This window comes from Nelumbo nucifera, chromosome 4 (assembly GCF_055504915.1).
Source record: "Nelumbo nucifera cultivar China Antique chromosome 4, China Antique-T2T, whole genome shotgun sequence".
Taxonomy (NCBI): domain Eukaryota; kingdom Viridiplantae; phylum Streptophyta; class Magnoliopsida; order Proteales; family Nelumbonaceae; genus Nelumbo; species Nelumbo nucifera.
In genome coordinates this window covers 90,445,204-90,463,999 of record NC_142652.1, presented here as the reverse complement: position 1 = coordinate 90,463,999, position 18,796 = coordinate 90,445,204, and the positions used below count along the sequence as shown (strand labels likewise).

The window sequence follows — 18,796 nt, the reverse complement described above, 5'->3', positions numbered from 1 at the left end:
GGTATGGTAACCCCCGCTCTCTAGCTCTCTCATTTCTCTCCAAGCCCTCTGTAATCAGAATGCTAACTTAGGCATCGGAGAGTCCCCGCCGGGAAAATACCCCCGAGGGAAGAAAAAGGGTATGGTAACCCCCGCTCTCTAGCTCTCTCATTTCTCTCCAAGCCCTCTGTAATCAGAATGCTAACTTAGGCATCGGAGAGTCCCCGCCGGGAAAATACCCCTGGGTCCTCTGATTCAGTTCCCGCAGGTCCCTCAACTCCCGCCGTCTACAAAGGAGAGAAAATCACCTCACGCGGGGGGTAGCCGGGTAGCGCTGCACCAGGGAGCTCCACCATCCTCTGAGTTGCAGACCGCCTAGGAGCAAGTCAAGTGACGAGTTCGCCACCAGGGAGCACTGCCGGGCAGTTCGCCACCAGGAAGTTCGCCCCCAAGCAGTTCGCCACCAGGCAGTTTGCCATCAGGCAGTTCGCCACCAGGGAGCACTGCCGAGCAGTTCGCCACCAGGCAGTTCGCCATCAAGCAGTTCGTCACCAGGCAGTTAGCCATCAGGCAGCGCCACCAGGCAGTTCGCCATCAGGCAGTTCGCCACCAGGGAGCACTACCAGACAGTTCGCCACCGGGCAGTTCGCCACCAGGCAGTTCGCCACCAGGGAGCACTGCCGGGCAGTTTGCCACCAGGCAGTTCTCCCCAGGAAGTTCGCCACCAAGTAGCTCATCACCAAGGCACGTCACCACCAGGTCAAACACAAGGTACTTAGCCAAAAAAATTTTACACATCCCAAAAAATGGTACGTGACCAAAAACGGTTACATCAATAATTATTTAAATAAAATAGTAATCTAAAATTTGGATTTTGATAATATAATGTTGATAAAAATGGCAGTAAAATAATAAATTATTTATATATATATATTAATAAATCAAGTGTATTTAATCAAAATTATCTTATATATTATTTATTAAATTTATAAAAAAAAAGCTATGGCTAAGTTTTCTTTACGGGAATAGGGTCTGGAATTAGAATTCCAACTATTTGGTGGGGCGGAATCAAAATCTCATTCCTTTTTATGTTGGAATGGCCATTCCCTGCCCTTTTCCTAGCCTTTTTTTCTTCAAAGTGCTGGTTGCGGGATTTGATTCTACGTCAATGCTAGAATAAACCAATTAATACACCAATGAACCAGCCCTCCATTGGTCCAAAAAATAATAGGTTTGAGTGTGAATTAATTCGGAGTAAGTAATAACCTAAGAATAAAATCAAAGAACCAGAACTAATATAATCAATCCGATAAATCTATTGAGTAGAACTGACTCGTCGACAAGGGTATCAATTGGACTGAAATTGATCCAATCCGATGCAATCTAATGTGAGTCAATTACAAATGGACCAGCATCAAAATTCCAATCCAATGAATATTTTGGACCGGTCCAATTCAATGTCTGGACCATTCAATCTATTCAAATTTATTTTAATTTAGATTAGTCTTAACCCAAACCTGATCCATACATTCTTATCTTCTATCAATAGACTCGACCCAATCTATTATAAATTCATTACGGATGGTATGGACCAGATCTGGTTAAATCCAATAAATACTTTGAATCATTAAGTCTGGAATGATCTAATTCAATATGCCTTGTTAATCCGTTCAATTCATCCAAATTAATTTTGGCTTGGATGATCCAATCCAAAACCAGTCCATTGACACCCCTACCAGTCGATAGCTCTAAATTTAATAATCATTTAAAAAAGAGTTGGATTAAAAAACGATCGGGCCAGAATGTGATTGTCATGCGATTGTGAACACTAATTACTGTCTGTAAAACTTCCGACATAGTCTGATTGCTGAAAGCTTTAAGATAAAATAAAACTTCCACCTGGATGCTCACTCATTCAGTCATTTTTCTCTTCGTCAAGACTCAAGAGTAGTAAACAACACCACATACCACATGGTGCAGCGACCAGCGTTCCCTACAGGCTACAGAAAAGTGGTTTTCCAAGGCCTCATCTTCCTTTTAAAGGAGGCAATAAGGGAAAAGGTCCAAAAACGGAACAGGTGAGAGATGACCCAGGTTCAGTGCAGCCCAGCTCACCTTCATGGCATGAATGAGAGAAAAAACTGAACCAATCTTTTCTTAGTTCCACTTTTCTTCTCTTTCCATCTGTCAACGGCGGAAATCAAGCCCTGAACAACCCACACGTAGGTAGCCCTCTTTCATTCAGTTACGCAGGATCCAAGACACCCACCACTGCTCCAAACAACCAACCCCAGCAGAATAAGTATAACCCACGATCACACCAAGATATTCATCAAATATCAAACCCTAGAGCACCACCATCATATCTCCCTACTCTCAGTGAACAACTAGTCAAGAACCAGTAATGGAAAACACCCACCACCTCAACTCAACACACCCCATGAGTTCAAACTTCAAACTCGTCTCTGAGAAGAACTCTAAACTTGAAACCCCAAAACCCCTTTCAATTTATAACCTTTGAAGTATAAACTTGAGCAGAATCAGCACAAGTAAGGAATCATGATTCCTTCTTGCTTCACCAACCCAGACAGTCTCACCCTCAACGCCCAGATGCCACAACATCTGATAACTTGCGTTTACAAAACTCAACTCTCCGACTCCCCTACTTTTATAACATTAACCTGGTTCAAGACTCTCTTTTCCCACTCCTTGACCATCCATGCCAACGATTCCTTCTCCGTCACTCTCTCTCTCCTCCCATCAGTCTTCCCATTTTTCCGAAACCGACATGGCTCAAAGTCCATCTCCCTCAGTCGCCACCGCCACCACTACCACAGAGTGAAGCTTTACTGGGACTTCACTCGGGCTCAGTACAACAGGAACTCGGCCGAGCCTGATTCAGGCTTCTACGTCGCTATTGCATGCAATGCCCACATTGAATTCATCCTCGGCGACCTCCGAGACGATGCACTTCGCCGCACTGGAGCCGTCCAAATGTGTCCGTCCGCCGAGCCTGCGTTGCTGCAGTCTCGTCGTGAGCACGTATTCGGGCGTCGGAGTTTTACTACTACAGCTCAGTTCTCGGGGTCGAAACATGAAATTGTGATCGAATGCGCCGGTGGGGTGTTGAGAGTGAAGGCGGATGGTCAGATAGCCTTGGTTGTGAAGAGATTAGCCTGGAACTTCAGAGGCAACGAGCGAATTCTGGTTGGAATGTCGGAAGTCGAATTCTATTGGGATGTTTTCAACTGGGTCACTCGGTCCCGAAGAGATGGAAGTGGCCATGGAGTGTTTGTGTTTCAGGTGGGAGATGGTGGGGTGTGGCCGGAGATGGCGGGTCCAGAGAAGAAATTGATGAGGAAAAGCATGTCATCTTCGTCATCGATGCTGTCGTTATCGCCTTCTCCGTCGTGTTCGAGTGTCTTGCAGTGGACAGAGGAGAGCAGTGACGGAAGTAGGAGCTCTTGTTCTTCATCCACAAGGTCTTCTGGGAGTGGAGGTTTCTCTTTACTGTTGTATGCATGGAGGAGTGATTAATATTATAAGGTTTGAATTCATCAAATGCATGCCACTTTGCCAATTATATATCTTTTATCTCAACAAATTATAATCGAATTCAAGGAGGATTCTTTATTATGAAGGATGTTGTGCAGATCGATTTCTCAATTATATATATATATATATATGTATATATATATGTGTATACATTCATTCAGATTCTATTGACAGAAAATTTTCAGTTTTGTGTGAAGCTAGCCATGCATCCAAAGGAACCTCCATAAGTCTATTGTCCAACTTTTCTCTCCACCACTGCAGTCAGCCACTACTCATTAATTCTTAGGGAAAAACTACTATTACCGATCAGACCCAATTCAAAAAATTCATTGTCAGACAGCCTACAATTAATATTGTATTCTGTAATGGAAAGTTAGAAACCCTCACAACAAGGCAAACCATGCGCGCATGCATAGTTCCTGCTTTTGGGTTGTTAATGGAGCTTTTTTTTTCTTCTCTTTATAAAAGGGATCAGTTATAGCCAGTTGAGGCTGGATGGTAGCCTCTGCATAGGCAGGAATCTCATTCCAGATAGCACGAGGAGCTCTCATCACTCTCTACCAGCTTTCATCAAGATAATAAATGAACAACGGAGATAATAAGGCCCACGCCATCATCATTAAAGTGAAACTTGACCTTTATAATAAGCCTGATAAAGGAACATCAATGCTGTAGCCTGTAGGTTTGATCAACTCTTTGTCAGGTTAAATCATAGCAACCAATGGGGCCGGTTCTGAGAAAGCAAGGCCGGAAGACCCGGCACCACAACCACCAATAGCAGAAAGCCAGAGACATGCATGATTTGGTCTTTGTTCTGTTTGGACTCTCTGGTGTTTTTATCACTAGACTCTGGTGTTCTTCATGATGGATCTAGTGTTCTTCAGTACAGACCAAATACTATCTTGAGAGGTTAATCTTTATGGTGGTCAGCCTAATAGAGGCCTTACCATTAAACTCCAATTTGAAACTTGGAAGAAGAAGGAAACTGGAATTGAACTTGTGATTAGTGGAAGCTGAGAGGTGGGAAGGCCTTATTTTAGTCCTAATTAACTCCTAAAGAACTCGGTCAAGCACAGAATCAGGCTTCCTAATCCGAACAAAACAATTTCCAGTAGTAAGACCTAATGAGTTATGAGCCCAGGAGTTCTAGATACAGAAAAACGGGTTACTCTATCAAGTTCCGAGCACAAGCATGAATGTCAAACTTATCATAGATTCTATATATGCTCTGGTAAAATCTGTGGAGGTTAGATGGTTGAGAGTAGTGGTGCGAAACAGTTTAAAAAATAATTAATGAATTACTAGAAATAATTATTTCATTGTAGAGATCCTTCTCCATCTTTTGGCGGGTCATAACTCTGGTAATTAAAGCATATTCCTATAGCTCCCTTGCATATGATGACGATGGTACTAGCCAACTCAAGCTATTATTATTGCACGACCCTTAGTGGACTGTCAAAAAATCACGTGGAAAGGAAACCGGCTCCAGAACCAACCGGGTTTGAGAATTTTACGGTATTTATTAAATATTAATTTGTATAGGAGACATATTAAAATGTATGTCTTCAAAATGTAAAGTAAAACCTACAATTTTAGTCTTGTTTGAACAAAATCAGCGTTCAGGATTAAAAAATAAATAAATACAAGTCCAACTACTTTTGATTTAATGAATATTTATGACATATCAAATCAACATGTTAGTAACATGGTGATTTTTTTTTTTTTTTTTTTTTTTTTTTTTTTTTTTTTTTTTGTGTTTGGTGTCACACACCACTAATAACTCATCTTTTCTCTAAATTTGTAGTTGCAAGCGAGGTTCAAAGTATCAACACGGCCTGGCCGATACGTATCGTTCTAGTGGGTATATCGGGGGTCAGACCGGTTCAGGGGGTGGAGGAGCCCTAAACCAGCCCCCCTGAACCAGTTTCAAAAAAATAAAAAAAAAGTAAAAAAAAAAAGAGTATCAATTCGTCTGATATGCCCCTACCAACATTAGGGGTGTTCACGGGTCGGGTTGGGTCGGTTTCTTGGGATTTTCCCAACCGACCCGACCTGGTCGGGTTAGCTAAGGTGGGAACCGAAACCGATCCACTGACAGGCCAAACCGACCTGGTCGGTTTGAGTCGGGTTGGGTCGGTTTTCAGTTTTGCTCCTGTACAAAGCCAAATAAAATTTGAATTAGTTGATAATTTGATATTCAAGAATCCAAGGTAAATCTAAATTTAAATCAGGTAAAGAATAAAATCAATAAATTCTTCATGTAAAAACAAGTGTCAATAATGGGCCTTCTAGAGTAAAAAACTAGGTAAATCTAGGTAGGTAAATCAATAAAATAAAAATTTAGAAACCTTCTAAATTCTAATCTAGGTAAAAAACTAAAAAAGGACACCTAATTGAATTCTAATTGTAATTGCCTAATGAGTCGGGTTGGTTTCGGTTTTCACGCAAGAAATTCGAAACCGACCCGAGATTTCGATTTATGTATGTGCCCAAACCGAAACCGACCGGTACAGATGAAAACCCAACCGACTCGGATTGGGTCGGTCCGGATTAGTCGATTTGATCGGGTTGAGCATTCTTATGAACAGCCCTAACTGACATATCGAACGTATCAATATTTTAAACCTTGGTTGCAAGAATCGATTCTAGAATGAATCAGCCAACATGCCAATGAGCCACCCCTCGGTTGGTCACCACATGGTGAATTCAGATTGACACCCCACATGTGCATCTCAGTGTATTGGAAGTATCTCCTATACTTGTCATGGGGAGATGTTCTCAATACACCGTTGGGATGTGTTGTGAGGCACATGGGGCACATTCTATAGGGCGCCCGTGTTCCATTTTCATGAGATAAATTTACTACCAAAACAGTGATTCACATTCCATAGGGCACATTGTATGGGGAAATATCTCCTATACTTCTAACAGTGATTCACATTTTTTTTCCTAGGATGCAGTTCATGCACTATTTTTTTATTTTTTTAACTGTCAAATCTGGTTGGACCAGTTGGATTTTTTCAACTTGGCAGGATAAATGAATCAATGCCTGGGCCAGGTCTAATCTCTATTGGCATTACTCGTATCCGAGCTCGTTCAAATCTCAAACAGATTGAAAATTTCCCCACACAAATAAAGGAAGAATTATATTAGCTAACTAATCAAATCAGTGTATTACATACCGGACGACCAAATTGGAACCCTGGAAGGTCATACCAAACAAACTTTGTTAACCACTCTAAAAATGGATCGGCATTTTATTAAGCAGACTGCAAACCGCCAATTAAAACCATTGAATCTTTTCAACTGGATGCAAAGCAGGAGATCTGGCTTTTGGTTTATGAAACACTAACCAGGTCCCACATGTCCCAAACCCAAGTTGGTATCTTTCAACCTTTTACAGTTGAATTTCAGCAAGGTTTGTCCGGTCCTGAAGACCATACACAAGTACCCAAACATGTAAGGGTGGTTTGAGGTTAGTAACTGGCCAAAACTGACAACCTCAGGAGTCAGGACTGGTTTCAGCATTTTCCTTTTTTGTTTTTTATCAATGTGCTATGTGCAAATCAGGGGGGCGGGGGGACCCACTAGAAGTAATAATGTCAAATAACTTAAGAAAGAAAAGACAGAAAAAACAAGAAACATAAATAGCTTATCTATCACAGTGAAAGGCCAGTACACTTGATCTAGTCATTTTTGTATACGTCAGTTTCCGATGAATTTGAGGATTACATAATTTACAGGTTGCTAAAACTACCAATTAGAATTTACAAACAATGGGTGAAACCGTGAAAGACCCAGCTCCAAGTGCTACATGCAGTAAAGGTGGTAACAGACATTACCCCAGCATTTCACTCTAGATCTTAGAGAACAATGGCAGGAAAGGATTTCTGTAGACAACCCCAAAAAGTTGTGATTAAGGCACAGTTCAGTAGTGTTTCATTCTAGATCCCATTATAACATACCATTATACAACTTTTTTGCAGAATAGTATTCACTCTCCATGCCTTCCAAAACTAGGAGTAAATATTTGTCCAACTGCTTGAAGTGCGGACACATTCCAACTCTCAACATGTCTAACAATCTGCCAAATGATGATATCACCAACAAAGGAATATGTAAAATGGTAAATCACACAGCACATTGACTCGAAACAATTTGTTGCTTGGGAAATGTTTTTCTTACTTTGAAATCAGCATTTAAATCGTAGACTGTATTTCCTTCTATTGAAATAAGGGGTCTCCAAGGAAGTTTCAAGTAGGTCCTGCAAATTAACTTGTTATCTAACCAGTATGGCAGTTATGGGATAACAAGAAACAAGCATATAAGGCACTTGAGGTAATCCAGCAGAAAACAACACACACACACGGGTAACAACAAACAGGAATGTAAGGAACTTGAGGTAATCCAGCAGAAAAACCAGACACATACAATTCAATATTGTTGTAACTAAAGAAGTTAGTTACCTTTTTTCTAGGGAGAGAAAATGGGGTTAGATAACCAATTCAGCTAGTCTGTCAAGTGAAGATGTGTCATTAAAAAGAAAGCGTGGCAGAAGAGTCATATGGTTTTTCCCCTTACGAACTCATGATGGGATATGGACAGTTGTGGAGTTCCATTACAGCATTACCACATGACATGAGGTAGCTAATAGCTATATGATGAATTTTGACACCAGATACATCTTCTGGATATTCAGAAAGATGTATTAGTGGATAAGATGCCTCTATGGATTTTATTTGGCAGGTTTCCTATAAGAAAATTGAGTGAACATTTTCCAACAGGTGTCATTCTATTAGTTTCCATACTAGTTTTATTCCAGCTTCACAAATGATGTATTGTCTGATAATGGGCATTCATGGAAAATATACTAGATTCAATTTCCACAATAGCATAATAATAGATTTCCAATGTGTTTCATTAATCATTATTATCTAATAGAAACATCAAGTTTACCAACCATTTATTATTTATTCTATGCGATAATATCTAAAACAACTAGAAGTCTAGAAGTAAAAGCATTGCCATTCATTTATATAAATAATTTTAATCATGAATAATAATTGAAGTTCCCAAAGATATCTTGCTTTACTCACTGAACTTGGGGAAGGGGACAACTGTAGTGATCTGAACACATTTAACAATGAAAGCCAGAGGTGGATGTCCAACTAGGATGCCACCCTTGTGCTGAATGACAAAGAGTGCTCTTCAGACATTACTAACTTAGATGCTTCTTTTAACATAGCATTTTTGACATTAAGGCTCAGTTTGGGAAGAGTACAGATACAAATATGTACAGTGAAAAGCCTTGTATACTGTATTTCTAAGCCTTGTATTTGCACTCTTCCCAAACCGAGCCTAAAGGAATTCTTGACAGATTACCTTTTCAATTTAGAGTTCCTAAAACCTGAAAATTTTATGTTGAAAAGAAAGATTAATTGGCCCATTTACAGATTTACAAAGAAAGGACAGGCAAGAAAGACAGGTAAGTATACAATGAAAAAAAAAAAAAAAAACATTGACTAAACACCTTAGTTTCCATGTTGCCAATACAAAATTCGACTCATATTTAAAACCCTGCATACAAGAGGCAAAGTATTAATATGGTTAATAATTTACCAATACTGATAAAACCATAAAAATTATAAAAATTATCATTTACCACATTCTGTGATACCAACGTGGCTTAATCATTTAGAAGTTCAAAGAAGGGTTATGAACAGGGAAAAGAAATCACCATTTGAGGGACTCTTAAGCTGAATATTGACCCAGAAATCATCTTAGCCACCACTTACAAACCTTTCTTCTACAATTTATTTTACGAAACCATGAAGTAAAATGCAATAGCTTGTTTGGGCATATAAACTGGGAACTGACTCTTACCCTCTTACAAGGGCTGAAAACATCTAGAGATATTAACGTAATGTCTCTAATGGTGAAAGGACAATCTACTATTGAGATCATATGGGCATAAAGTAGGATGAATGGTCCATGAAAGATTTTCCATATCATAAATAAAGCCAACTCCTGCAAGGTGGAAACTGACTGGTTGGTAAGGTTTCCTGCTGGTTGTAGTGGAGACTTGGGATCGAATCCCGCCTGCACCTGGGTTGGGGGTTCTCAAAGAACCATTCAACCTAAAAGCTTAAGCTGTTAAGTGAGGTCATTGAATAGGTTTTATTCTCTAACATGCCCCCTCACACAAAAGCCCATTGGGCTTGAAGCATGGACAGCTCAGGCCCACCCATACCTTGTGCTGAAAATTAATTATAATGGGGTGACGAGAATTGAACTTTAGACCACTTGGTATAAGTGGCTCTGATACCATCTCAAAAAACCATTCAACCTAAAAGCTTAAGCTGTTAAGTGAGGTCCTTGAATAGGTTTTATTCTCTAACAGGGGTTATGGGTTTGGGGGATGGGCTATCCACTGTTGTGTAGCCCCATGGAGCCAAAAAGAAAAGAAAAAAAAATGTCAGCTCCTGTCCTCATCTATGAACAAGTTTCAAAAGAGGGAAAAAATCCATGTACATGCTGTTCAATCTAACTTGTATGATGGAAGCATATGAAGGTGGATAACCTTACTAATAAAGGGTTTAAAGATCCACATTGTTGCATTAATCCTAAAGGCTTCTGTTAGTTTGCAACTTCCATTTATAATGAATCTCAAAGAAAACTATTTATTTTCATAAGTTATTTTTGTTGATTCACTCAAGGTTCCCCTTTGTCTTTCATAAGTTATTGTTGTTGATTCACTCCTAATTCTGGATGAAATGACAGGGAAAAATTGTTCCATTCTCTTTCTCAACATTGCTGCATATTTATAACATGGACTTTGAGATCCAATCACTTTAGTTCAAGTAAAAGGCAAGACTGTTTTTTTCTAAATAAGATTTCACATTTTTGGATACCTTCTCAATCTTTTGTAGTACAATTGATGGATGATCAAAGAAAGGAACAAGCAATTTCAAGTTGCGTGCATACAAATCCTTACCTGAAGGGCAGAAGAACATAAAAGTCAGCTGATTTATCTCAATCTTATGTGTTCTCTTATACACACTAAGCACCTTCAATTGTCTTTGAAATCATCAAATGTCACTTCAGAAGGGATGTACTAAGAGTCAGATGTAGATGTTTAGGCTCAGTTTGGAAGGAGTACAAATACAAATATGTACAGTATAAATACATATAAAATAATACAAAATGTAAGGTTTTGCACTCTACATATTTGTATTTGTACTCCTTCCAAACTGAGCCTGGAAATTTAATTCTTAATGCATATGTCCAAGATATTAGGTAAATTACAGAGTTGGTGGTGCTCAGTTAGGAGAGTTGGTGGTGGAAACAGTTGTCTAGTAAGACTGCAATCAGTCTTCGTTTAGATCTGAATTAAACAAGAAATAATGCAGAGAATAAAAGAAGGGGAGAAGAAGAAGAGAGAACATGAAGAGGAGAAAAGATTCAGAGAAGAGTGTGGGTCATGACTGAGATTGTCGCCCCACTCAACTATTTATATTAATGATTTAAAACAAGGTAAAAAACCAGTATTACCCCTACTGCTTACATAAGCTATAAATAACAGAAAATAACTACCAACTAATCCAGTTAACATACTAACAGCAATATAAATAGACATGCAGCAATGGGGACCACATTATTGTTCTACATCTCTACACTCCCCCTCAAGTTGGGAGTAGATATTAGTCATTCCCAACTTGCATAAGTCAGTCTCCAATTTGGTCTTTGTAACTGCCTTGGTGAAGAGATCTGCAAGCTGCATATTGGAGGCGATATATGGAAGACACACTTCTTGGGAAGCAACTCTCTCTCTGATAAAGTGTCGATCCACTTCAATATGCTTAGTTCTGTCATGTTGTACTGGATTATGGGAAATGTTAATAGCTGCCTAATTATCACAATACAGTATCAGGGGCTTCTCATAAGCAATACCCAGCTCCTCAAATAGGAATATCAACCATAACACTTCAGCCACACCATTTGCCATAGATCTGAATTCAGCTTCAGCACTTGAATGAGCAACAACATTTTGTTTCTTACTTCTCCAAGAGACAAGATTTCCTCCTACAAAAGCACAATACCCAGAGGTAGATCTTCTATCATCAACACACCCAGCCCAATCAGCATCTGTGCAAACTTCTTTTTTCATGTGACCATTATCCTTGAAGAGTATACCTCTACATGGACATCTCTTCCAATAAGCCAGTATCCTCTCAACTGCAAGTAGGTGAGTGGTTTTGAGAGAATGCATATACTGGCTAACAACATTGACTGCATAAGAAATGTCTAGCCGTGTTAGGCAAAGATAGAGTAGTTTACCAACCAACCGTTAAAACATAACTTTATCTTCAAGTGGCTCTCCACCTTCTACACTGATCTTATGGTTTTGTTCAATAGGTGTGTCAGCAGGTTTAACACCTAGCTTCCCAGTTTATTCCAAAAGATCAAGAACATACTTCCTTTGGGAAACAAAAATCCTATGTTTAGACCGTGTTACTTCAATGCCCAGAAAATAGTGTAGTTCTCCCAAGTCTTTGACCTCAAATTCTTGATGAAGTAGTTGCTTAAGAGAGACAATTTCACAAGTATCACTCCTTGTCACTACAATATCATCCACATATACAGCAAGTAGAGTTAAGGAGGAATCCATTTTTCTTAATAAAAAGGGTGTTCTCTGATTGAGCTTGCACATAGCCAAATTTTTCAAGGGCCTGTCTAAATCTATCAAACTAGGCTCTGGGAGACTGCTTTAGTCCATATAAGGCCTTATTAAGTCAACAGACCTCTTCTTGCAAATCACCGTTGAGGAAGGCATTTTTAACATCCATTTGAAACAATGGCCACGAGAAAATTGGCTGCAATGGATAGTAAAACTCTGATAGCGTTCATCTTTGCTACTGGTGCAAAACTCTCCAAATAGTTTATGCCATATGTTTGTGTAAACCCCTTTGCAACTAATCTGGCCTTATACCTTTCAATGGAATCATCTGCATTATGTTTCATTGTAAACACCCATCTACACCCAACCGGTTTCTTCCTTTTAAGCTGATCAACTAACTCCCATGTATTGTTCTTTAGAAGAGCATCCATCTCTACCTTCATTGCATCCTTCCACTCAGGTACTGACAAGGCTTCCTGCATTGTTCTGGGAATGGAAATAGTAGCAATAAATGCCAAAAAAGACTTGTAGGATGGAGACAAATGATCATAAGACAGAAACCTGGAAATACAATGAGTTATAGATGAGGTACAACGGTGCTTCCCTTTACGGACTACGATTGGAAGATCAAGATCATCCAATGAAGGAGAAGGCTCAACAATAGAAGGTATTTCATCTGTAGTGGGGGATAAAGGAATTGTGGTACCTGGATCTAGAGCCACAGAGGAAATTGGAATTGGCTTGGACTGTTGATGACCAAAATCAACCTGCCTCCACCGCCTGTGATACACCCTCATATCCCAACACCTTTGACAACCCTCCTCACTACACTCCCCTTCAGTGATTGGGACAAGTAGTGGAATTTCTGATGAATGGGACCCCATCTCACTACTCTCCCCCTGAGAAGAAACTCTAGGATAATACGGTACATCCTCAAAGAACATGACATCCATAGAAACAAATTGTTTCCTAGAGATAAGTTCATAGCAGCAATATCCCTTTTGAGTTTGTAGATACCCAAGGAAAATACATTTTGAGGCTTTAGGATCAAATTTGGAATGATGAGGCTCAAGGATCTGAACAAATTAAGTACATCCAAAAGTCTTAAGGGGAATAGTAAACATCTCCTTATTAGGATATAATAAGGTAAATGGAACTTTCATGTCTAGGACTCGTGAAGGAACTCGGTTGATGGGATATACAGCTGTATGAATAGCATCTCCCCAAAAACGTATAGGTGCATTTTAGTTAAGCATAATGCTTCTAGCCACCTCCAATATATGTTTATTCTTTCCTCAGATTCTTACTAATCACTGGACACCTTCCAAGGCTCTACAATCCCTTGGGCATTTGCTGCACTCTACCAGCAATCTCCAAGAACTAGTCGATTGACCTTTTTTGCTAAAACTTCCAAACCTAGGAAGTTCTCATGCAGTCAGCCTTATTAGACTCGCATGAGAAGCCCTAGGCTGGCTCTGATACCAAGTTGTCTAGTAAGATTGCAATCAATCTTAGTTTAGATCTTAATTAAACAATAAATAATTTAGAGAATAAAAGAAGAAGAGAGAAACGAAGAGGAGAAGATTCAGAGAAGAGTGTGGGTCATGGCTAGACCTGTTCATGGGCCGGGTAGCCCGACGGGCCAACCCGGCCCGGCCCGACCCCCGGACGGGTTTGTACATAGTTATTAGCCCACGGGCTTGACCTCGAGCCTAAAAGCCCGAGCCCGACTGTTTTACGGGTCGGGCTCGGGATTTGTCACAAAAGCTAGAAGAAAAAGTATGAAACTGCCCAGAAAATCTAAGCAGGAAACAGAACAAGAGAGTTTCTGTAGGTTTCATAGAAATGGGTTTCTCGAAAGAAAGTAAGATTGTTTGTCGTTTGAGTGTTGACGAGTGGAGTGACCAAGTCCTCTCTTCTCTCTCTCTCTTTCGTTATCTTCCTCTCTCTCATAGAAGTCGAACAGATTTCTCTCTGTTCCTCTCTCTCTCTATTCTGTAAGTCGATTCCTCTCTCCCTATCCCTCTCGGGCTTCGGGCTCGAGCCCAAGTTGTAGGCCCGTTGGTGGGGCCGGGCTCAAGCTCGGGCCTACAAAAATTTTGTTAATGCAGAGTGAAAGCCCGGACCGAGCCCGGCCCGGCCCATGAACAGGTCTAGTCATGGCTGAGATTGTCGCCCCACTCAACTATTTATACTAATGATTTAAAACAAGGTAAAAAACCAGTATTACCCCTACTGCTTATATAAGCTATAAATAACAAAAAATAACTACCAACTAATCCAGCTAACATACTAACAGCAATAAATAGACATGCAGTAGTGGGGACCACATTATCGTTCTACATCTCTACAGAAACAAAGAAGTTGACAAAATCTTGGGAGAAAACGAAATCAATTAGGATATGGAAGAGAGTAAGATTGAGAAGGTGAATGTGCTTAAGAAAACAGAGTCGTTGGAGAACATTGCAGTGTGCAATTTGTTATGGAAGGATTTTATCTGATAAACTGCTTAACATTGGAGGAGTTCTGCAACAGTTATATTGGATTTGGTGGTGGACGTCAGAGGAGTACAAGATAGAACTGGTAGAAGGTGATATATTGTGGATCAAATTTCACAATGCAGAAGATCTGGAGGATGTGTTGGACAGAGAGCCCTGGTCAGTTAAAGATTAACCCAGGTTATTGTTTTTGTAAATCTGTATTTGGTAACCTGGAGAGTCGATCATCAAAACTGGTTTTTTAAGACAAAAAAAAAAGGAAAAAAGAAAGGAAAGCAAGGATGATGTCCAAGGTTCACCTCACGGCTTCTGGGAGGGATTTAACCCAGGTGTCAAATCCCAATGGTTTGCGCTAAAAAAAATAAAAAGAAAATTTTCTTAGGATGGTGAACATTTGTTGTTGATAAAAAGAAGATTGAGGTTCATCCGAAGAAGACAAAACCGAGCCTGTAGTCAGACAAGGAGATTGTTCCCCAAATTACTGGTGAAATCTAGAGTGACAGTAAATGACAGGGAGTTTAGAATGCCCAAGTTAGAACAAGAGGGTGCGACACTAGCAGCTATGATGTCTCAACTAGGAAGTCAAAGTTTGAAGAGAGTGAAAGCTAGGGCTCCAATTTAGGATTGTCTCAAAGATCAAATTCCAACCAGTATCCAAGGGTTTGCGGGAGTTGACCCAAAACAACTCCCTCAAGTGAAATGAAAATTTGGTGCTGGAATTGTCAAGGTATGGGATCCTCCCTGACAATTCGAGCAGCGAAAGAATCCCTAAGAAAAGAGAATCCGTGATGTGGACAGTAAGACAAGTTACATGCAGTACCTTAAGTATACAGCAATAAGCACAAGAAATACCAAGCTGAAAACTACAAAACAAGTTGGATTTTTATGGGTTTCAAACCTGAACCTAAAGTAAAACTCCTCCTGAAACAGTTCCGCTACAGTAACAATGGCAGCAAGCTGGCCTCCCGTGCGGACACGCAGCGATAAAGGGATTGGAAGGTGCCAAAATGGGTCAACTCCTCAAAACCCAAGCTCCCAATGCTTGAAAACCCTAGCTGGGGCTAAGCTACAGCTCAAACGAGAGAAAAAACCAAAAGACCCCTACAAAAACAGCCCCCTTCTCTTTTATAAGACTCACTAGCTTGTTGGACAAGCTAGTTAAAATATTTACACATAAGCCCCTAGAATGTTTCCCTCTCACCAACTACTCCTTAAGAACAATAACTTCAAATGAACCCCTAAAAGATTACTTTTCTTACAAAAAGACCCGAGAGACCAAAACCCAATAGAAATGCACCCAACTGCCCCTGACCAAAAATCTGACTATAGAATGACGAAAATACCCCTGGTCCCAAACTGTCAATAAAGCAACCCAAAAACAACAATTTGGGATCCTACTACAAGAAAAACATGCAAAACAAAATACATACACACATTTCTCTTTTTCTTCTTTTTCTTTTTTTTCTTTTTTTTCTTTTTTTTCTTGCCTCATCATTCCCACCAGGTTAAAAAGAGCTCGACCCCGTACTAGCAGCAATTTTAGCAGCCTTGCACATTGAAGAAAACTGAAGAGAAGAGAGTTGAGGGTTCGGCAATGAGGGTCTGAGAAGAGGATTTCGAACTCTTGCTCTCTCAGCCCCCTAGCACTGTTTTATTAGATATATTTGAATAATTACAAGGAGGCCCTTAGTTGGGCAAGAATATACAAAGAACTTAGTATTGACAGGATGGGCCTAGAATAAAGCCCATTACAGAAAAGAAACATAAATAACAAGAAAAAATAAACAACCTACAACCTATGGGCCATTCGGCCCATCTTCTCTACACTCCCCCTCAAGCTAAGCATAGATGTCAATCATGCCAAGCTTGCTGGTATCATGCTGAAGTTTTGCCTTGGGAATGCCTTTGGTGAGAAAATCTGCCAACTGTCCTTCAGATGTGATGAAAGGAAGACACACTTCACCCGAAGAGACCATTTCCCTAATGAAGTGTCGATCAACTTCAATATGCTTGGTTCTATCATGTTGCACTGGGTTGTGAGCAATGTTGATGGCAGCCTGATTATCACAGTACAACATCATTGGCTTGTCATATTCAACTCCAAGTTCTTCCATCAAAGATTTTAGCCATAATAATTCAGAAACCCCATGTGCCATGGCCCTGTATTCTGCTTCAGTAGAAGACCGAGCAACAACCGATTGTTTCTTGCTTCTCCAAGAAACAACATTACCAGCTACCAAGCTGCAATACCCAAAGGTAGATCTTCTGTCATCAATGTTCCCGGCCCAGTCAGCATCGGTGTAGGCTTCAAGTTTCATATGACCATGCTTGGCAAACAGAATACCCTTTCCTAAAGAGCCCTTCAAATAACATAGGATTCTCTCTACAGCTGCCATATGAGTGTCTCGGGGAGCATGCATGAATTGGCTAATGCAACTAACTGCATATGCAATATCTGGCCGAGTCATGCTTAGGTACAAAAGTTTCCCAAGAAGTCTCTGAAAGATTCCTTTGTCTTCTAACAATGTCCCTTCTGAGGCTGAGAGTTTATGACTCATATCAATAGGAGTAGCAACTGGTCTAGCACCCATCTTTCCATTTTCAGAGAGCAAGTCAAGAACATACTTCCTTTGGGAGATAAGAATCCCATCCTTGGATCGAGCCACTTCTATGCCAAGAAAGTATCTCAATTCCCCCAAATCTTTAATCTCAAACTTTGTATGGAGAAAAAATTTTAGATCATGAATTCCTGAGGCATCATTACCAGTCACTACAATATCATCTACATACACAATGAGGTATACTGCTAGAGGTCCACTCCTCTTCACAAAAAGAGTATGATCGGACTGTGTCTACACATAACCAAAGTTAACAAGTGTTGTTCTAAATCTCTCAAACCATGCTCTAGGGGACTGTTTTAGTCCATAAAGAGATTTCTTCAGCCTACATATCTTCCCTTTCATATCAGTTCCATACATCCCTGGAAGAAGAGACATGTAAACCTCCTCATGTAATTCACCATTCAGAAATGCATTCTTCACATCCAATTGATAGAGGGGCCAATCAAAGTGAGCAGCTAAAGATAGAAGAACCCTCACAGATGTCATCTTGGCAACAAGTGCAAAAGTCTCTAAATAATCTATCCCATATGTCTGTGTATAGCCTTTTGCAACCAGCCTGGCCTTGTACCTTTCAATGGTGCCATCAGCTCTGTACTTGATAGTAAAGACCCACTTGCAATCAACAGGATCCTTCCCTTCAGGCAAATCCATCACTTCCCATGTGTCATTCTTGTGTAGGGCATCGATTTCAGATCTCATAGCATCCCTCCATTCTGAAATCTTAAGAGCTTCTGACACAGACCTGGGAATAAGATGAGAAGCAACAGAGAGATAGGCAAAGTATGAAGGTGAAAGCAAACTGTAAGAAAGGTGCTTGGAAATGCAGTGTGCAGTGCACTTCCGTTTTCCTTTTCTAATAGCAATGGGAATATCAAGTTCAGGGAATGATGAATCCAAAGGTGTTGAAACAATACCTGTTGTCTCTTCTGTGACTGGAAGTGTATGAGGCTCATGTGTTGTAGGAGAAACAACCTGCACATTTCTGGATCTTTGCCTTTGATACACCTTGGGATTGAGGATAGGACGAGGAGGTGGAGTACTGGGGCAAGGAGAATGGAACGATTGATCCACCCTTGATACATTAGAAGGAGAGGCAAACACATCAAGAAACTCAACAGAGACAGGAAGAAGAAGAGCAAACACCTGTGTCAAATCCTCCCCCAATGGACAATGTCCTTCTGGAGAGGAACCATAAAAGGGGGAAAGCTCATCAAAGGTGACATCCATTGAAACATACCGATTGCCAGACTTTGGATCAAAACAACAATAACCCTTCTATGTGGGGGAATAACCAAGGAAAATACACTTTTGAGCTTTGGGTTCAAATTTATGCCTTTGAACACTTGGAACATGTACATAACAGGTGCAGGCAAAGACACGAATAGGAACAGGAAAAAGGTCATTGTCCGGATGAAGAAGAGTGAAGGGAGACCTAAACCCCAAAACCCTAGATGGCATGCGGTTTA

The 18,796-nt window shown here is 40.3% G+C and overlaps 2 protein-coding genes across 3 annotated transcripts in view; one reads left to right on the top strand and one right to left on the bottom strand.

The window, feature by feature from the left end:
- The first annotated feature begins 1,938 nt into the window (after nt 1-1,938).
- LOC104611821 (uncharacterized) lies at nt 1,939-3,615 on the top strand. Its single transcript, XM_010279046.3, has one exon. The coding sequence runs from the start codon at nt 2,539-2,541 to the stop codon at nt 3,514-3,516; it is 978 nt and encodes a 325-aa protein (XP_010277348.1). The 5' UTR covers nt 1,939-2,538; the 3' UTR covers nt 3,517-3,615.
- A 3,547-nt stretch (nt 3,616-7,162) lies between these two features.
- LOC104611825 (adenine phosphoribosyltransferase-like protein, putative (DUF2358)) overlaps nt 7,163-18,796 on the bottom strand; it is a 31,133-nt gene continuing 19,499 nt past the window's right edge. For both annotated transcript variants that reach the window (XM_010279055.3, XM_019200161.2), the window contains 4 exons: nt 10,446-10,528; nt 9,065-9,111; nt 7,720-7,798; nt 7,163-7,618 (listed from right to left, as the gene is read on the bottom strand). In XM_010279055.3, the coding sequence (XP_010277357.1) occupies nt 7,529-7,618; nt 7,720-7,798; nt 9,065-9,111; nt 10,446-10,528 (299 nt within the window). In that variant the 3' untranslated portion in view covers nt 7,163-7,528. The remainder of the gene's footprint in view (nt 7,619-7,719; nt 7,799-9,064; nt 9,112-10,445; nt 10,529-18,796) is intronic.

What these genes read in the sequence shown, in the direction of transcription:
- LOC104611821 (XM_010279046.3), top strand. Translation starts at nt 2,539, where the DNA reads ATGATTCCTTCTTGCTTCACCAACCCAGACAGTCTCACCCTCAACGCC.